Source organism: Mycteria americana, chromosome 1 (assembly GCF_035582795.1).
Source record: "Mycteria americana isolate JAX WOST 10 ecotype Jacksonville Zoo and Gardens chromosome 1, USCA_MyAme_1.0, whole genome shotgun sequence".
Lineage (NCBI taxonomy): Eukaryota > Metazoa > Chordata > Aves > Ciconiiformes > Ciconiidae > Mycteria > Mycteria americana.
In genome coordinates, this window is record NC_134365.1 from 54,913,099 (window position 1) to 54,932,401 (window position 19,303).

A 19,303-nucleotide genomic window follows, 5' to 3' on the forward strand; every position below is an offset into this window, starting at 1 on the left:
GGCATATTCTCCCCAAGGGAAAGATCTCCTGGTACCTCAAACCACTGAGACAGACGCTTAAGAACTCCTATAATGCAAGTTTGTAGCTGTAACAAGTATGTAACAAGTTGTAACAATCGAGAGGCACATTTTAAGCTAGTTTTCTCATGTTACTTTCTTTTTTGCAGGAAAATCGGCATGAGAGATTATAAGTACCGTCAAGTAAAACCGTGACTTTCAGAATACTTAGACAATGAACTTATTTGTGAAATGAAGAGCTTAAAAAGGAATACAGAATTACGCTATTATTTGATTTGCCCCTACTTGTTAAGGCTGTGAGAAAACCAGAAGCGATCACAAATATTTATTGACCGCCGTCGCTTGCGAGTGGTCAATGACTACCGATAGTTTTATATAAACCTGAAAAAGTGTTTTTGCCGTTTTTTCCTCCGGTGATGAAAGAAAAATTGCTTTTAAAAAGAAAAAAAATATTGACAAGGAATTGAGGACAGGTTATAGTAAAGAAAAGTTTATTTAGAAATGCCAGAAAGAAAACGTTCATCTAGGCAACTTTCATATTTTTCGCTAGGCGATAGATAGGTTTCCCTTTGTTCTTTGCAGTGGATCATCTACTCTGAGCTAATGAAAATTTCGAAGTACAAGACATTGAATAATATTCCAGATGATTACGCTTAAATCGGCAAAGATTAAAAAAAAGGTAACGAAACACATTCAAGTTCGGCTACAAAGAGCACTTGAAACGATTGTAGTGGGGTACATTTGCAAGGAAATTCAAGGAGTACACAAAGAAAAAGCGTTTCTTTTACACAGCAAAGACAACTTCACCATTAACAGCAAAATTGAAACATTAGCTCCCACTTATCTAATCGTAAAGCTTTCCAGCAGTACTACGTAATCGTCAGTTTTAATAAGCTTTGAAAATTGGGAGAGTAGACGCTTCAGACGTCTTTTCAAGAGAAAGCAATGTCACAGCTCATCTTAGGAGGAAGTGGGCGGCTCTTAAAAGAGCCTTTGGGTTGTCGAGATGGTGCGGGAGCGGAAAGCTTTAGCCGCCGAAACCGTAGAGGGTGCGTCCCTGGCGCTTGAGGGCGTAGACCACGTCCATGGCCGTCACCGTCTTCCTCTTGGCGTGCTCGGTGTAGGTGACGGCGTCGCGGATGACGTTCTCCAGGAAGACCTTCAGCACGCCGCGCGTCTCCTCGTAGATGAGCCCCGAGATGCGCTTCACGCCGCCGCGCCGAGCCAGGCGGCGGATGGCCGGCTTGGTGATGCCCTGGATGTTGTCGCGCAGCACCTTGCGGTGGCGCTTGGCGCCCCCCTTGCCGAGCCCCTTCCCGCCCTTGCCTCTGCCAGACATGCTGCCGCCGGGCGCCGGGGAAGGAGTGCAGGGAGCGGGGGGCGGCGCGGCGGCCTTTATGTGGTGGGAGCCGACCTGGTTGGGGACTGCAGCGAGGAGGGGCGGGGCTTGGGGCTCGCTCCCGCCGGATCTCCCCGCTTTCCCTGTCACGCGCCCCACTAGCACAAAAATGCGGATTGCGCGTGGGTTTCTCTTCCCGCGGCACAAGCGGTTCGGTGTTGCTGCCCTTTTTCGGTACGTTGTTTTTTTTCAGATAGCAAAGACATTGGGTCTGTACGTATAACAGTTTATATATTTTTTTAAATCTTCGATACGTCGTGATCATCTAGAAGTAAAATCTCGATCATAGAAAGGTATCCCAATTAGTGAATCACTTAAACTACTCTTTGATTTTTTACTATAATTGGTATTTTAAAATATGGGTATGTGTTATGTATTGCAATTGCACCTGGTTGCATTGATTCTCACGTGTGGCTTCGGTGTTTTAAACAGCTGCTCCTCATGTTTTTTTAATGGAGCATCTTGCAGCAAAATCTGTCCAATCGTGTTTCTGAGAAAATCTACCCCTCCTTGAATTTCTTTCTCATCTCCATTTCCTGCCTTCCCTGAACGTTTTCTCAAGGAGAGTTTAGCAGTAAAGGTATGCTAATTGAGAGTTTAACCCTTTCGTGCTCCACTTTAATTTTTTCAAGGTAAACCGGCTCTTTTGGACCAATATTTTTACAGTCCATTCTTGTGGTGCCATAGGAAATAACGTGGCTATTTCTCAGAGAGATCGAAAAATTATTTACATAAAAAGAAGCGTGTTTTTGTCCTTCAGGGGAAGGTATTCAACTCTGGTTTTGCTTTCTTTTGGGGAGGAAAATCTTCTGAGGTTTTAGTGTTGAAAGCAAGAAACAGTATTTAACAAAAGTCATTCAATAGCTGGCTTTCGACCTGAAAATGATCAGGAAGGGTCATTTAAAAAAAAAAAAAAGGTTTCCAGTATTGAGCGTTTGCTGCCCTCTCATGGACATTGTTTGGTTTTTGGGTTTTTTTTCCCCCTTACAAGCTCAACGGCTTTATATAATGTATCCTTTCATAAAGATACAACATAAGATTAATCAATAATCAGTCTCTATTTTCGCATAGGCCACAGATACAGAGGTTGCATCTGCTAGGAGAAATAACTGTTCCAGTTGTCCCCACTGCCAGATGAAAATGATGTAGTCTGCCCTGTTGTTCATGCACAATCTTTCAGCATAGGCCCAAAGGAAACCCAAATGGGGCAAGACAAACACCAAGACTCTGAAGGAGAGATCCTAAAGGCTCAAACCAGTAACAAATGTCCTGTTCCACAAGTAACTTGACAGTATCCTGTGTCGGGCCACAGAGATAATTCTGGAGTACACTGGGGATGCCATGGCTAAGTTCATGATGTTCCCTTTCCTAAGGCCAGTTTGCTCCTTCCAGAGAGGGAAGTTCAGGGACCATAACTGGACTGTTGTTGGACACCAGGCCACCATGAGAAACTGGGCACTCTGTAGTCAGGTCCCCTGTCATTCCCAGGAGATTTTTGAGAGTAAGGTAGCTGTATCCTGCACTGGTAAGGAAAGACACTTGGTGTAACATTTACAGCAGGCTTTAACGTGGTCTGAATACACAGACAAGTCCCCAGGATGTTACTAACAGGGCAGTTTAGCACTACTTGCTGCAGAGCTCCTTGAACCCACTCTGCCATGAAAATCCAATTCTTCAGGCTGCTCAGTCCTTGGGAATCTGACTGTATCACAGGCTTGCCCTGGGAGGTATTACCACTTGCAGACCCCTACCATGAGGTTACTGTTCAATCCTTCACTTCACCAAACCACCCCACGCAGCCCCTGATGAGTTATCCAGCTCTGGAAAGCTGAGGTTTTGTTTCTGTTTTTCTTCATGGGATAAAATTAGGTTAGAGCTTCATACTATAACCCTGCTCCATAATGAGCTGCTTCTGCCCCGGAATTTGTGACTACATATAATATTCCCCTCTGTCTCTTGCTGTCTGTCTCGTTGTTTCCATGCTGTCTTTGGCAAAATGTCAGAACCCATTTGGAAATGTATTTTTTTAAAATAAGTAGATACATACTTGTTCATAGCACTGTTTTTTAACTCATGACAGAAATTCATCTAATAAAGTGAAGCAAAGTTGAAGCTGAGTTCCCTCTCTTCTTCCCTCCCAAGTGATTCCAAATTATACATCAAATTTCACCTGGTCTACTAGATCTGTCTGATAAAATCAAGCTGTAACTGTAACTTGAGATAGAAATGTAACATCTTCCGGAAAGCTGCTAAGACTCATAGAATCATTTGCATTGGAAGGGATGTTCAAAGATCATCTAGACTAACCCCCGTGATGTGGGTAGGAACATCTTCCACTAGATCAAGTGAAAGCCCCATCCAACCTGACTTTGAACAATTTCTAGGGATGGGGTGTTCACAACTTCTCTGAGCAACCTGTTCCAATGTCCCACCAGCTTAATCATAAAATATTTCTTCCTTATGTCCAATCCAAATCTGCCCTCTTTCAGCTTAAAACCATTGCCCCCTGTCCTGTCACTACAGGCCCTTCTGAAAAGTCTTCATTTTTCTTATAAGCTCCCTTCATATATTGAAAGGCCACAATAAGGTCTCACCACAGCCTTCTCTTCTCCAGGCTGAAAAACCCCCACTTTCTCAGCCTGTCTTCATGGGAAAGGTGCTTCAGCCCTCTGATTGTTTTTCCCAACTTCATGGGGTTCACATGAGCCCACTCCTCAAGCCTGTCAAGGTCCTTCTGGATGGCATTCCCTGCCTCTAGCAAATCAGCTGCATCACTTGGCTTGGTGTCACCCACAGACTTGCCGAGGGTGTACTCCATCCCACTATCTATGTCATTGATGAAGATATTAAACAGTAGTGGTCCCAGTATGGAACCCTGAGGGACACCACTTGTTACTGGTTTCCATCACTCGTTACTGGTTTCCATTTAGACATTGAGCCATTGGCTGTAACTCTTTGGATACAGCCATCCAGTCAATTCCTTATCCATTTAACAACCCATCCATCAAATCCATACTTCTCCAATTTAGAGGTAAGAACATTGTGGGGGACCATTTCAAAGGCCTTACAGAAGTCCAGGCAGATGACACCAGTTGCTCTTCCCTTATCCACTGATGCAGTCACTCCATTGTAGGAGGCCACTAGATCCATCAGGCATGATACGCCCTTGGTGAAACCACGTTTGCTGTCTCTAATGACCTCACTGTCTCCCATATGTTTCAACATAGCTTCTAGGAGGATCTGTTCCATGATCTTACCAGGCACTGAGGTGAGGCTGACCAGTCTGTAGGTCCCAGGGTCCTCTTTATTATGCTTTTTAAAAATGGCTGTGATATTCCCTTTTCTCCAGTCTCTGGGAACCTCACCTGACTGCAATGACTTTTCAAATGTGATGAAAAGTGGCTTAGCAACTACATCTACCAATTCCCTCAGGACCCTGGGAGCCATCTCCTCAGGCCCCACAGACTTGTGTTTGTTCATGTTCTTCAAATGGTCTCAAACCTGATCTTCGATGATGCAAGGGACTTTGTTCCCCCAGTGCTTGCCTTGAGGTCAGGGACTTGACAGATGTGGGAAGAGTGATTCCCAGTGAAAACTAAGGCAAAAAAAAAATTGAGTACCTCAGCTTTTTCCATGTCAGTTGTCACTAGTTCTCCTGTCTTATTTATTGGGGGGGGGGGGGGGGGGGGGGGGGAGGGGGGGAGGGAGGGAGGAACACACACAACACAACATTTTTTTAATCTTTCTTTTCTGAGATTAAAAAAAGATTCTTTACTGTCCTTGTGTAGCTTGCTTTTCCTGCCCAGGCAACTATGATTTTTGGGATAGTTGTCACATGAAATACTTAGTCAGCTTTTCTTTGACAGTGGAGAAGAGGAAATATGTCTGAAACATAACCCCTTTTAATGAAAGAAGTCTCCTGCCTCAGGAGTGCACAAACTCACCAGATCTGGTCCTGACAGGAGAGAGATGCTGGTGATAGTAAAGTGTTCTCTCTGACAGAAGGAGAAAAATATTTAAAGAGTTAAGAACCAAGTGGCCAAAGGCAGGCAACCAGGGAGTGGGCAGAGTTCTGTTATGAAGATGGTATATCTATGGTGGAGAAAACAGAGATGAGGGGAAAATGTGGCAAAACACTGCAGTGGCAATGGCAATGTGCATTTTTACTAGGGCAGTTACATACAACTGAACATGAATGTGCAGTATGCAGACCCAGTATATACAGCTTTGGTTGACCAGTACCAGCATACACTGGTTGCTGAAAGAACAACAGGAACTCCTTTTTTTATGCCTAGTGCAGGTCCTGACCTATGCTTTGTTTATTTTTATTGTTTTCAGTGTTTGATGAGAACAATAATTGTATCATTATTTTTCTACATTTCATTTATTCCACAGCTCCTGGCAGCTCAATCCTGAAATCTTTGAAAAGCTAACCCTGCAGTCCTTGGGAAAACCAAGCACTGGGGTTTCACTGATGTCCCAGCACAAGGCCTGCAGGAGTGATGAACAAAACTCCCGTGGGAATGGAAGTGCAAAGAGATCACAAAAAAAATCTGCAAACTGAAAGTCAGAATAAAACACAACTCCAAATCTAGAAAGAGTTGTCCAAAATTGAGTGTGGAGAGTGAATGGGGACCCCAGGAGGAGACACACTGATGACTTTGTTTTGCTTTGACAACATATTCTGGAGAAGACAGATCTCAAATCCCCACAGAGAAACATAGCTGGTATCCCCCAGTGCCCAGCACTGGACTGGGTGCATTGTGATCTAGGTAGTAAAAAAGAAACCTGTGGCAGAAAAACTCTATTGTGTAACCTTGCTAAGTCAAAGGTGTCTAGGTGAAAAGTGGTTCTGTACCTGAACTCAAGCTGGCCCAAATCTGTACTGCCACACGAGCAGCAGAGAACAGGTCTGGTATTAATGATGTTCATATTGCACTCTTACTTTTGGGGACTCCACACTGGCTGTCCCTACCTTCCTGTCCACACACTATAGCTGTCTCCCCACTCAGCTCCTTCCTTTTGAGAACCTGTAAGCTTAGTCTTGAAATGTACATATTTACATCTCTCCCTTTGTTCAGCCCAGGATACTATGAAGGGCTTTTTCTCTGCTCTATTCAGCTTCAGGTGCTCACTACTACTGAGGATGTGCAACAACAGCATATCCCTATTTTAAACATCTTTGCGCCTGAACTAACATCGTTCAGCCTTTTATCGAAGACTAGCTTCCAATTTTCTCTAACAAATGCAGAATTTTTTTATGCCAGTCTTGGAATAGTTTAACTTAAAATAAAACTCCAGCTTTGATGTTTTTAAGAAGTGAGCTTCTAAGAGAGACCTTTTTATTGTTTTTCAAATACATGCTGAAGCCGTGCAGAATAAACTCTTACTCTCACATGACGACAACAACTACAGTAAAAGACACAGAGACACACAAAAAGCACAGGAGTAACAGAAACCACTAACAGAGAACAAAGAGATAAATAAATACATGTACAGAAATTACCTGGTTTTGCGGTAATCTGACAGGCAATCTGTCTTTGTGGTGACTAATGCCGATAAAAATTCTGTAACCCCATAATGCAAAAGTGTTAATCAGTACAAAGTGATTCATTATTCTGTGAGGGAGAAACTTTACTTCAACAGAATTCTTGCCGGGTTCCTGAGAGTCTGTTCTGTTATATGTAGACTTTTATCTAATTCACAGATTCATTTGCCATTATTTTCTTTCTCCATTTCTACTTCCAGTGCTAGAACATCACAGACTTTTGATATCACCATTTACTAAGTAAGTAAATCTACGAAATAAAAAGTTGACTCTATGGAAGAGGAAGCAAAAGAAAGCAGGTCTTCCTTGTAATAATTTGCAATTCTGAACCCATTCTTTTTGACTTTCCTCCTAATTTTTGAGCAGCTTAGCATTTAAAATCATAAAGTGGATACTTGTGTTTTCTGTTGAAGTATGGCCGCTCACTAATCACTGGCCTTTTTTTACCTCCTGTTAAGCCACATCCTCTTTGACCACCAGCAGCTCAGTTCTCCATGTCAAATCGCTGCACAGAATCACTGATCAGCCTGATTTCAATCCAGTTCCCAGGTCAGAACTATTCACAAAAGACAAAATGTGTTTTGTTCCTGAGATCCTAAAGCTCTGCTTGCCATATTACCTGTGTCCCAGGCAGTGGTATTCATGTTCCTTAGAGTCTGTAGTGTGGGAAATGTCCATGCAGTGAGGACACTCTAGAAATTTTAGAAATCTGCTATTCATCTCAGAATATGCATTAGTCTGAGCACTTTGCAAATGTGGAACAGGCTAGGGACATGACATAGCCTATATTAAAAGTTCATAAATAGAAGCTGCATGGTCATGGAGATGTCCCGTCATATAATACAAAAGTCTTGTTGTAATCTTATTTTGGGATATTAATATAACCCCTGAATGTGGTAAGAAATGTGTGGGGAAGTTTCTGCTCATTGGTTCTTAGAAAAGGACACCCAGCTAAGACAGAGATGGGGATAAGGGCATGATGGACAAGGAAGATGTTCCTTGTAACAAATGTACTCAAGGTCCAGAAACTGACCAGTTCATCAGAGTTACAATAAGACAAAACAAAACATTAGACCCTCTTAGTTGTTTTGAGGTTTGATTTTTCATTATAAGCAGCTGTCCCAAGTTCTTTTCCAGCTGCCCATCTTAGCACATGGCACGTCTTGGGAGATACTGAGCAGAGCTCATCTCTTTTCCTTCTTTCCCCAGTTTCATGAGGCATCTTAACAGGTTTGAGAAAAGAAGTTAATGCCCAGATGTCCGAAAAGGATATCATACAACCAAGTGAGATGTGTTCCCTCTCCACTGCAATCATAAATCACACACTTGAACCTCAGCTTAGCAGGTTAGCTAGAAATTTGAATCATGACAGCAGAAGAGCATCCCCTGATTTTTTCTTAGGATATCAACTTCTCTTATGACCAGAATAGGAAACTGCTTAAGTAGCTGGAGAGCGGCCTGTTGAAGATGATGTGGGGCCTTGAGGGACACACGGTGATTGGACACTGTGGCAGTGACTTGGTAATTTAAGACAAGCTATTTCTGAGGGAGAACCAGTCTGGAGTTGTGCACACCTGCTCCCGTAGCTGAGAAAAGCTGGCATTCACAGGGCTAGCAGTGCACAGGCTGAGGGGGAAGGAGGATGAGAAATGATGACTTAGGGTTACTGACTGATACGCCAGTGATGCAATCGGCAATAACATGATATTACACTTGTCCCTGCAAGCTGATTTTTCTCAAGCCACTCTTGCTCTTTGTCACTTTTTTTTTCCAGTTGGGAAAACAAATGTTTCCAGTAGGTATCTATGCTATGCTGCCCAGCTCAGCTTTACAAGTTTAACAGGATTTCTTGGTTTGATGTTAATTTTGTCCCTGTACTGGACAGTATATCCACGGGAGCCTACGTAACTAGTCCATTCAGTGTTCCTGCATACACACACACTTCCTTTCTGTAGTGTGGAACAATCTCTTGCATTATGCAGCAGCCATCGGCAGCTAAGGACTATAAAGACTATTCAGCTGAAGCCACAGCTACATACTCTTTGCCTGTAAAGATATTTTAGACTGGTATTATTGTACATAGGCCAGTGCTCTCCATCACCACTTGTGTTCAGTAATGCACTAATTTTCTAAATCTCAACTACTGCAATATCTGAGGTGGGTAACTGCTCCAACTGAATTTTCTTAAAAAACAGTTATAATAATAATTTGAGTTTTCCCTCTTACCTCTCAGAAAAGGAAAAGAAGCACCCTGATGCCTCCCCTAAGTAAGCAGGGAGGATAAGTTGCCACAGGCCAACAGTGAACTGCTGTCATTACTCCGACTCATTCCAGAGGCCGAAATGTTTATTCCAGGGCCATCCTGGCAGGTCAATTCCATTAGCAGGGATGTGTGCAATACAGTTTTTCCCAATGCTACTGCAACCGTTTGGGTTTTGCCTTTTTGGGCTCAGCTGTAAAGAAAAAATTTAAGCATGAATATCACATTTGCTACAGCAGTGTACCTGTTGTTTGACCGTACCCAGTCAAAATCTACTCCTTTCCAACTAGTTGTAGAGGGCTGGAAAATCACAGTTGACCCACTCTCCTTGGATCAGTGCATGTAGTTGGGTGAAACCCTTTAAGAATTAGTGGGTATGACTCCCAACACTCTTCACTTATGGTAACTATGAGACTCTGTTAGGCACATCTTCATCCCAAACAGGGGCACAGCCACATGAGCTCAGGAATTCAGGCTGTAAGGATGCAGGGATATGGCCCAACAATTTCAGAAAAAAAGTGGCATGTGCATGCAGGTGTGTACGTTATATAGAGGAAGAGGTCATAAACCTGAGCAAGGACCGGAAAGTTGGATGCATCCTAAGAGGCAATGCAGAAGACATGCATGAACAACTTTTCAGGAACAGGGCTTAAAAATAGAGGCTCTGTTTTGTATTTCTTTCCCTTTTAGTACAGGGATTTAGGTCGTGGCCAGTCTTTGCAAAAACATGAATACCAGTGAAATCTGATCCCGCCATTTCTCCTCCAAACTTCAGGGACCCCGTTTCCAGGTAATTCCTTCAGATATACGAGGTTAACAGCTACGGTCTTGCGATCAGCCATCTTTGTTGAGAGCTGAACAGGTAATTCCACGAAATTCCCCGTTCTCCTGCCCACTGGGGAAGCGGTGGTACCAGCACTGTGACTAAAGCGAGGAAACAGCCTCTCCGCCCCCCTTCTCCCCGACTGCTTCTCACTGCGGGCGCCAGGCAGAGCTTAGCGGAGCGAAGGGCATCGCTTGAGTGCAGTAAAGGCGACGGAAGGAGGGAAAAGGACTGCGAGAAGGAGGCGGCTGCAGAGTTGAGGGGCAAGTGGGGGGAGACGCGCGTTCCTACCGCGCCCAGCGCTGCCTCCGAGCGGCTCCGTTGCCGAAATGAGCCCCCGGCACCCGGCTAAGAACCCAGCCCGGCAGCTCCGAGGCGCGGGAGGTTCAGTACCGAAACGGAAGACCGGCGGGAAGCTCCAAGGACTGCACAAAAGGCAGCTCGAAACACCCGTGCCTCTCGGACGCTGCTCGCCCTCCCATTTCCAGGGAAGGGAAGAGTTTGCAAGGGACAGAACTGGACCGGGAGTGAAAAAGCCCATGGGGGGGGCAGGCGAGCACGTACCCAGGAAGTTCATAAGCCTCTTCCTCCGAGTGAGAAAAAGAGAACCAAACAGTGGAGCGTCTGTTTAACCAGAAAACTGCTGTGCACCAGAAAAGCCCGAGAGTCACGGCCAATCTCTGCGCAGCGCGGGCTTTTCGAAATCAGTAGAGCTCCGGGGGGCGGCGGGAGCGCTTCCGAGCGCGGCTCTTCGTCCCCCGGCTGATCGGGGAGCCGCAGCACCCCGCCAAACCCGCCAAGAGCCGGGGTGCCGTGAGCAGTGCCCAACTTCCACGGGGAGTTTGGGCTCGCACCGATTTCTTGCGGCTAACGGAAGCTATTTGCACCCACGCCTGCGGGAGTGCGCTGAAATGAGCTGTACCGCCGTGAACACTGCTGCGGTGCTGCCCGGCACCGGTGGAGAACAGGAGCGCGGAAGTTTGTGCTGTTACCGGATCGACCTTAATTAAGCAAGTGCACTGCCGAAAAAGGGAAGTTAAAACTGCGCGCGTACACACACACACACACACCAGAGACATAGAAGAAAGCGCTTCAGCTCTTTTCAAGAAAGCTTGGGTGGCTCTTAAAAGAGCCGTTGGGTTTATCTGCGAGGCAGACGAAATTTTTTCAGGAGCATTTATTTTTTCTTGGGGGTCGCCTTCTTTGCCTTGGCCGCTTTGGGCTTGGCCGCCTTGGGCTTGGCTGCTTTGGGCTTCACCGCCTTCGCCTTGGCCGGGCTCTTCGCTGCTGCCGCCACCTTTTTGGGCTTGGCAACCTTAGTCGCCTTCTTGGGGCTCTTAGCCGCTTTCTTGACGGCAGCTGCCGCCGGCTTCTTGGCTTTCTTGGGGCTCTTCTTCGCTGTCACCGCCTTCTTGGGCTTTTTGGCGGCGCTGGCAGGTTTCCCGGCCGCCGGCTTCTTGGGCTTGGCTGCGGGCGCCCGCTTCTTGGGGGCTTTTTCCTTCACTTCTCCCGGTTTCTTGCTGAGGCGGAAAGAGCCGGAAGCGCCGGTACCCTTGGTCTGCACCAGCGTGCCCTTGCTGACGAGGCTCTTGAGCCCCAGTTTGATGCGGCTATTACTCTTTTCAACATCGTAGCCGCCAGCGGCCAGCGCCTTCTTGAGCGCGGCGAGAGAGAGCCCCTTGCGCTCCTTGGAGGCGGACACGGCTTTGGTGATCAGCTCGGTGACGCTGGGGCCCGCCGGCTTGCGGGCTTTGGAGCCGCCCGCCGCCTTCTTCGGCTTCTTGGCGGCGGCCGGAGCCTTGGCCGGAGCCGGAGCGGCGGCGGCGGCGACGTCGGGCGCGGCGAGGGGAGCGGTCTCGGACATGGCGGCTCCCGCGGGCTCGGCGCGAACAATGGCGCCGCCGCCGCCGCCCCCTTTTATAGCGGCGCCGCGCGCGCTGATTGGTGCGGTCCACCCCGCCCCGCCGCCCGCCGCCGCGCCCGTTGTGTTTTTTCCCGGTCCAAAAAGGGCTTTTTCCTCCTGAAATTTACTGCCGATGCACCCCGTTTCTTCCCGGACGGGGAGGGGGGCGTCTGTCCTGCCAGCTAACGGAGTTTCCCGTTGGAAGGAGCGCAAATGAGGGAAAAGCGACCCCAGAAACTCCGCGGCGTGGAGTCGCAGAGACCTCGGGAGGGAGAAACTTTCGTTTTATCTTTTAAATTAAAATTATACCATCGGCCAAATGGGCACAGCCGGCGTGAAATGTTGTGCTTTAGAAGGTCCTCTCCAGCGTAGGGCAAAAACCAGAGTGGTTTGAACGGTTGGTCTCAGGGTAAATTGATATTAAAGCCGAGGAAGTAACACAGTTTAGCCCCGTGGTCCCGGACGCGGATGCAGAGCTGGCTCTCTCGGCCGAGCCGCTTCCCTCTGAAATCATATAATCCCGCCCAGCGTCCCTTCAGCGAGCACGGTATCTTAGCTAACGCCTTTTGGGGAGACGTTTGTGCTTTAGCAGCGTGTGTGAGAGCCGATGTTACTTTACGTCTGCTTAGGTATTTCAGTGGGACAAAGCACCGACCTGCCCCTCTGAAGGCTGGTGTCGTTACACCTTCAATGTAACCTTAACGAAGTGGCTTTCGTTTGTTAAATTCAGGAGTCGGGGTAGTCGCAATTGCAATATATCGGGGTTTAGTCTTAAAACGTATGAAAGTACTTGTCTTTGCTTCGCGATTTGTTAAAATTGATTGGGAAATAGAATCTGAGGTGTAATGAAGTTTGAACTGGACGGGATGTTAAAGCTGACAATTCGGTCCTTTGAGGGTATGTTCGGTAATGAGGACACTTTATTACGCAAAACAGATTTCTCTGTTCTAAGGAATGAATGTCGATGCTGTAAGTGTTTTGCTTTGATAACAGCACCTGGTGATTCACCGCTTTGCTTCTTCAGAAGTAAGATAAGAATTTACACCTTTTCAAGACGGTTCCATCCCCGGGTCAGTGGCAGCGCCGTATTCCAAACAATGGATGAATTCTCACTTTCTTCCTGCGTTTTCAATGGCGTGTTGCTTTCTTTTTAATACAAAAGAGCTAACAGGCTGCCTGCAATAATATCGTGTTTCATACACTAGATACCAGGCTATCATCAGCTCCTAAAAACGGGTGAGCAGATCTATTCAGGGCTAAAAGAAAGTGTAACAAGGTGAATGAAATGCCGGTACAACGAGGAATTCCCACTGCCTGGGACTGTGAAAATATATACTCTGACTTGAATCTCTATGTGACATTCGAGAAATGTCATATTCTTTTCTGATTACACGTGTTTAACTGAAAATGCTAAAGGGCTAAAACCAAAGCAAGGACTAGAGTTATTCTAGCAATTTAACATACCGGCTTTTTTTCTCTGCTTGGAGGTGAAATGTGGGAAGAAAGACAGCTTTGTGAGGTCTCTCAGATAATGCATTTCAGCCTGTAAAACGAAGGTAAATACGTGTTTGGCGTGATCTGGCTGTGATAACGAGCATGACAGAACTGCTAAGTATGAGACTGCAGAACTGTGCATTGTGTACTGATTAAACACAGAAATTGGAAACTAATTTTAATGCCCATTTTATCTGATGGTTATTTCCTGTAATGGGGGAGGATTAAGGTCCTCAGTAACATGACTGAACACTGTATCAGGACTGCTGACACTCTGAGGAAAAGATTTTTTCTAAACTAGTAGTAGTGGCCCCATGATAACAAAGACTGGAGATTTCAAGTCCTCCCAGAGGCAGCGGAGCTAACAGTTTGCAACTCTCTAGTCCACTGATATCTGTATATAAGTGGTTCGTTTGTTTGTTTCAAGCTATTCACGTTAAATGGCAGCTTTCTGTCAATTCTCTGGACTCACACAACAAGGAATATTGTCATCTTTATCAGTCTTTGAAAGATTCCTAGTAATTTTTTTATTTCTCCCAAATTCTTTAAGGCAGAAATGAACTCTGAGATTCCTGGAAATAGAAACAGAACATTCATTTTTTGCTTTCATTTTTATGATCTTTTCTTGACTTACTTGGAAACCGGAAAGTGTTTAGAGATTTGATTCTGATCTCTCAAGCCCATCATTGTGCCATGTAAGATGTATTTCTGTACATGGGAGATTATCCACGTCCACTATACGAGAGATTTGTGACCAAGAAAAAACAGATCGGTAGTATCAGGCTATGGGTTCTCATAGGAAAAAAACATTATGATCTCCCCTACAATGTAGGTCAAATCAAAGGCGGGCATAAACCAGAAGACAGGAAGGGCAGACCTGAGTGTTGAAGCAACTCGCAGATCACTTGCCTCCCTCTGGCTCTTCTATTCAGTTACATTTTGCTTTTGGATGTTCAAGCATAATATCCTAGAACTATCCAAGTATTTTGATTGTAATGCAGTAAGTGGATTTTAATTTCTCAGCCACTATAGACTAAAATTTAATTTTTCAGCCACTGTAGAGTATAAGGCAAAACAGAGAGCATGTGCTTAAGACAGGAACTTGGTGCAGTTACATAGGTACAGCAGGAAGGCTTCCCCAGGCTTTGATATTCCAGTATTTCTTCAGGCAGAAGTTGTATTTGGGTATCGCGACTCCATCCACCTTTCCTTCATTTTTAGAATCAGCAAGTGTCAATAAAAATACTGAAACATTTTACTAAAATGTCATTACTTTCCTTCCAGGAAATAAACACTTTTATGAATTAGCCCAGGCCTATGGAGAGATTCTACCCAGAATTTCTTTAAGAGGTTACTAGGAAAAAAAATGAACCATTGACAGGAGGATGTGATGGGTTCAGGTTCTGCATCAAAACCCCACACCTGCTTTGGATCAATTCAACTTTATGCAGACTGCTTACTGAAACTGAACATCTACCCTTGCTCCTATTCCAAGGAAGAACAGGGTAGGTAGTACCAAATGATTACTGCCCTGTGTTTTACTACCCTCTTTCATAGCTGACATCAAGCACAGGTGTCCTAATGTTCAGTAAATCATGAATCCCTGCTTCCTTCTGCTTAAAAGAGTCATAGACTTCGATTGTTTTCCTCTGCGCCTACTGACATTTATTTTCCTGAATTACTAGGAAATTAAAAATGTCCTATAATAAATGTTGATGCAGTATTTTCATTACCGCTGCGCACAAATGAACAGCAGCCAATTTCTTCACAGTGAATTGTGGCTTCCACAATGGTGAGGCTCTTGGCTTGGTTGTAGGGCAATCTTATTTTATTCTTCTGACAAATTTCTGGATACAGGCTGTAGCTCATGGTGAGATACGCACTACAAAATGTTCAGAAGAGTCTGCATTCCACATTTGAAAGACATCTCAAAAAATCATATTTTTTTTCATACAACAGAAACATGCCTCATTGTCAGGAAATGGAGCCATTTTTTAAATCACAGAAACACCATTCAAATACTGATGAAAACTACTTCTCTATCTTCCAGCCTTTATCCATTAGAACTCTTGAGAGGACAGAAACCCTGCTGCTCAGCATGCAGAAGCTGCAATAGGCTGGAACTTTTCATTTTTCTGTTTCTCCCATGTGGAGCAAGAGCAGTTTCTGACACACCATTAACCTAACGGCTGCTGCTGGCACTGGCTCAGTGGCACAAGGATGAGAATGACTAGAAGGAACAATTTACGCTTAGTCAATAGTATAGATCTAATAATAAGTATGGGCTAGAAAGAATAATTTTCCAGGTCGGAGATTCCCAAAGCTGAATGAAGAATGAGGTGACCTACAGTGTTTTTCTAAAAATCATATTAGAGCTCCTTCCAGAACTGCAGGGTTAGGATGTGAATGGGGCCACCTTGCCCACAAGCAACTGCCAGCTATTGCCCTTCTCCAGAAACTCCAGATATGGCAGAAGCAGATAAAGTTTTGGTATACTAGTGAGGGAAGTCAAGGATGTTTGCAAATCTCCTAATGCACTTGGAATTTTTTTTCTTTTCCTCCATGTGGCAAAAGCAGTACATGGAGTTCCCCAACTCTGTTGATACCAGTTAGCCTAATTCCTATTACTGTGTAACAGCCCAAGCTCTGAGGGCTACTTTAGACCAGTGTCTAGGTATTTCTACACTGAGTGGAATGTGTCTCTGCCTGCTTCAAAGTCTATTAAATCAATGATGTAGTTTTAACATTAAAAAAAAAAATTGTAACCTTAGAACATAACAGGCTTTTTTTTCTTTGACTTTCTATTATGCTAAACATAAAATGTCGATTGCCTCTTCTGCTAAAAGAGAGAAACTTACATTCATCCTTTAATTCTTGAAGCTTCTCTTGTTCTTTTATAGTGCTGATGAATCTTTTAATTAAGCATTTACATAACACAAGAGAACGATTTACCTATAACTTAATGGCTGCAAACTGACAGTGGAAGGAGGCAAAGCTGTCAAGAGAGCTTACACCCAGTTTTTGGTGCTTGGAATTCATGAGGGAACCCCCAAAATTCAGGGGACAGTGTGTCCCAGCACCCTAAACCCTACTGCTTTGTTATTTCACGAAGATTTTAACCCTGGCACATATAAGGAGATTATCAGGTCAATTCTTCAGCTGAAGTACAATACTTCTACTGAAGTAGACAGAGTGGGGGAAGATAATCAGACAAGTCATAACTGAGTGGAAATGTAATTCAGAAAAGTGTCCAATACAACATGTGCAAAACTGCTTTCTAAGGCTCCACATATTCACGTTTAGGGGCATATACAGGAACAAAGGCCAGGGTAACCCTTTCAAAGTGATTTCTACTGTTTGCTGCAGATGGGAGTCATTTTGAAATTCAGTTTACAACTGACATGCTCACATTTCACATTTCCAATGCTGGTCCTTACTGATGAAATATAAAAACCAAACAAAAAAACAAACCCACAAACTGTGGTCTCTAGGCTGATGATTTATGAAGATAAGAAGTTAAGAAGGAAACTGTAAGAATACTTTAAATGGAGGTAACCTAAAAGAACAGAGAAAAGAATTCAGAAAAACTGTAAGAAGTGCTTTCAGAATTTTCACGGATATTTAATACCATATTTACTATAGTTGGCCTATTGCTTTATAAATCATTAACTATTGTTTGTTATCTGTTAGGTAATATATATGTCTTTTCATATGGAATGCTATTTAAAAGGGTTCCGGGACATATGTAGGCCCCAAACCCATATCTGAAAAAGGCAAACAGGAGAAAGGAAGATAAACTCAACCTACTGTTTCTGACTATCATATTCACTGAAAACTCGACCTGTTTCAGGTAGTTTATAACGTACTGTCATATTCATTCCCTGTATATAGTACCCAGCATCAAAAGATCTAGAGATTAAGAGTTCCAGGATTAAGTGCTATGCAAAAAGGAAAACAAAACAAAAGTAAACCATAAGAGCTGCTCCCATTCTTGGAAATAGAGCCCATTCTTGGAAATAATTAGTACTCACAAGCAATAGGGTAAGTGCTACATGAACGTTGATATGCAAAAGATAAATATGTTGCGCTGCACGTATAGAAATACGGTAATATTCAAAATATTTATGACAACACCGTGAAAAAGAGCAACAATAATTGAAAGTCCAATGGATGCTCCTAACACTTATGTAATCTTGTCAAAAAAGTAATGAGAAAATTTTTGAACAATATTAAATGATGCCCAGCAGATGGCAGGACAGAATAGGACGTGAAAAAGACGGCAAAGGCAAGGGAAGTAGCTCCCAGCCCTTTTCGGCACTGCTGTCCCGGGCGACTGCTGCGCCAACCCACTGGAAAGGTCGGCGGGGGCCGCAAGACGGCCGACATCCAGGCGCACGGGCGCGCTGGGCCGTGACCCACGAGGGCGATTAAGAAGGGGCCCCGCCACCCCAAAAGCGAGGCGTCCGCGGGGGCGCGCTCGGCCCCTCGTAAAAGGAAGGTGTGCGCGCCGCCGCCCCGCCCGGAGGGTAAGTCGCCAGGCAACGGCGCTTCGGGGGCACCGGGAGTGGCGGAAGGCGAGCGAGGCGGAGGCAGAGACGGAGGCGGGGCCTGGCGCGGCGAAGCCGGCCGGGGTGCCGGGGCGACGCCCGAGAGCAGCGAAGGGCGAAGGCCCCGCCTCGCGGCGCCCGCGGAGGGGGAGGAGGGCCCGGCCCCGCCCGCAGCAGCCGCGCCCGCCCCTGCTCCCAATCAGGTCGGCTCCCACTGCATAAAGGCCGCGGCGAGGCCGGCTGCGGCTCAGAGCTCGGGGCAAGCAGCGACGGCAGCATGTCTGGCAGAGGCAAGGGCGGGAAGGGGCTCGGCAAGGGGGGCGCCAAGCGCCACCGCAAGGTGCTGCGCGACAACATCCAGGGCATCACCAAGCCGGCCATCCGCCGCCTGGCTCGGCGCGGTGGCGTGAAGCGTATTTCGGGGCTCATCTACGAGGAGACGCGCGGCGTGCTGAAGGTCTTCCTGGAGAACGTCATCCGCGACGCCGTCACCTACACCGAGCACGCCAAGAGGAAGACGGTGACGGCCATGGACGTGGTCTACGCCCTCAAGCGCCAGGGACGCACCCTCTACGGTTTCGGCGGCTAAAGCTTTCCGCTCCCGCACCATCTCGACAACCCAAAGGCTCTTTTAAGAGCCGCCCACTTTTTCTGTCGGAAGAGCTGTGTCGCGTTGCTCGACGTGTCTTAGTGTTTGCCGCGGTTTTGCTGTCTTCCAGTCTACGTTCCCGCTCTCCCTATTTATTCCCTCCACTCCGCCCCCGGTATTGCTGCCGAGCTGCAGCCGGCCTGGCTATCCTCGCACTTCGGCCCTGGTTCCTTTCTGACACCCTGCTCTGCTGCATCGCTGCCCTTCCCAGCCTTCCCTTCCCGGCAGCCGCCTTCGGAGGAGCTTGCTGCGCTGCTCCGCCCTGCAAGGCGAGCGCTGTGCCAGTTTGTGACTCTACCCGAGGCGCTTACACACGCCAGGAAGGCCTGGAACCGGCCGGGGCCTGAAGGGCGAGCCTAGTGCCTCTCATCAGCGGCTTCGTTTGGAGAAAGCACGGGCCAAAGGAACAGTCCCCCTGCCCCAACAACATAAAAATGAAGGGAAAAGGCAAAACCGGGCTCTGTCTCGCCAGCTTCTCTGCTGCAGGGCAGCGGGACCTTCGTTTCCTCCTGCCCGCTCGTGCCCGAAGGGGGAAACCGCGGTGACCGACTACACCGCGTCCGCTGCAGCCGGCGGGTGGGGAAGGGGCCTCCTTCCTCTTGCGCGGGGGGGCTCCGGCGGCCCCCGTAGCCGGGCCCGTCTCCGGCGGCGAGCTGGTTAAG

General features: G+C 46.3%; 3 protein-coding genes across 3 annotated transcripts; 1 reads left to right on the top strand and 2 right to left on the bottom strand.

Annotated features, from left to right (window-relative positions):
* Positions 1-722: 722 nt before the first annotated feature.
* Positions 723-1,395, bottom strand: LOC142408332 (histone H4). The gene has a single exon (XM_075498710.1). The coding sequence runs from the start codon at positions 1,355-1,357 to the stop codon at positions 1,046-1,048; it is 312 nt and encodes a 103-aa protein (XP_075354825.1). The 5' UTR covers positions 1,358-1,395; the 3' UTR covers positions 723-1,045.
* A 7,947-nt stretch (positions 1,396-9,342) lies between these two features.
* Positions 9,343-11,920, bottom strand: LOC142408338 (histone H1.03-like). Its single transcript, XM_075498723.1, has one exon. The coding sequence runs from the start codon at positions 11,910-11,912 to the stop codon at positions 11,226-11,228; it is 687 nt and encodes a 228-aa protein (XP_075354838.1). The 5' UTR covers positions 11,913-11,920; the 3' UTR covers positions 9,343-11,225.
* Positions 11,921-18,235: 6,315 nt separating this feature from the next.
* On the top strand, positions 18,236-18,636 carry LOC142404658 (histone H4). Its single transcript, XM_075491654.1, has one exon. It carries the CDS (start codon positions 18,270-18,272, stop codon positions 18,579-18,581), a length of 312 nt encoding a protein of 103 aa, XP_075347769.1. The 5' UTR covers positions 18,236-18,269; the 3' UTR covers positions 18,582-18,636.
* The last annotated feature ends 667 nt before the right edge of the window (positions 18,637-19,303 follow it).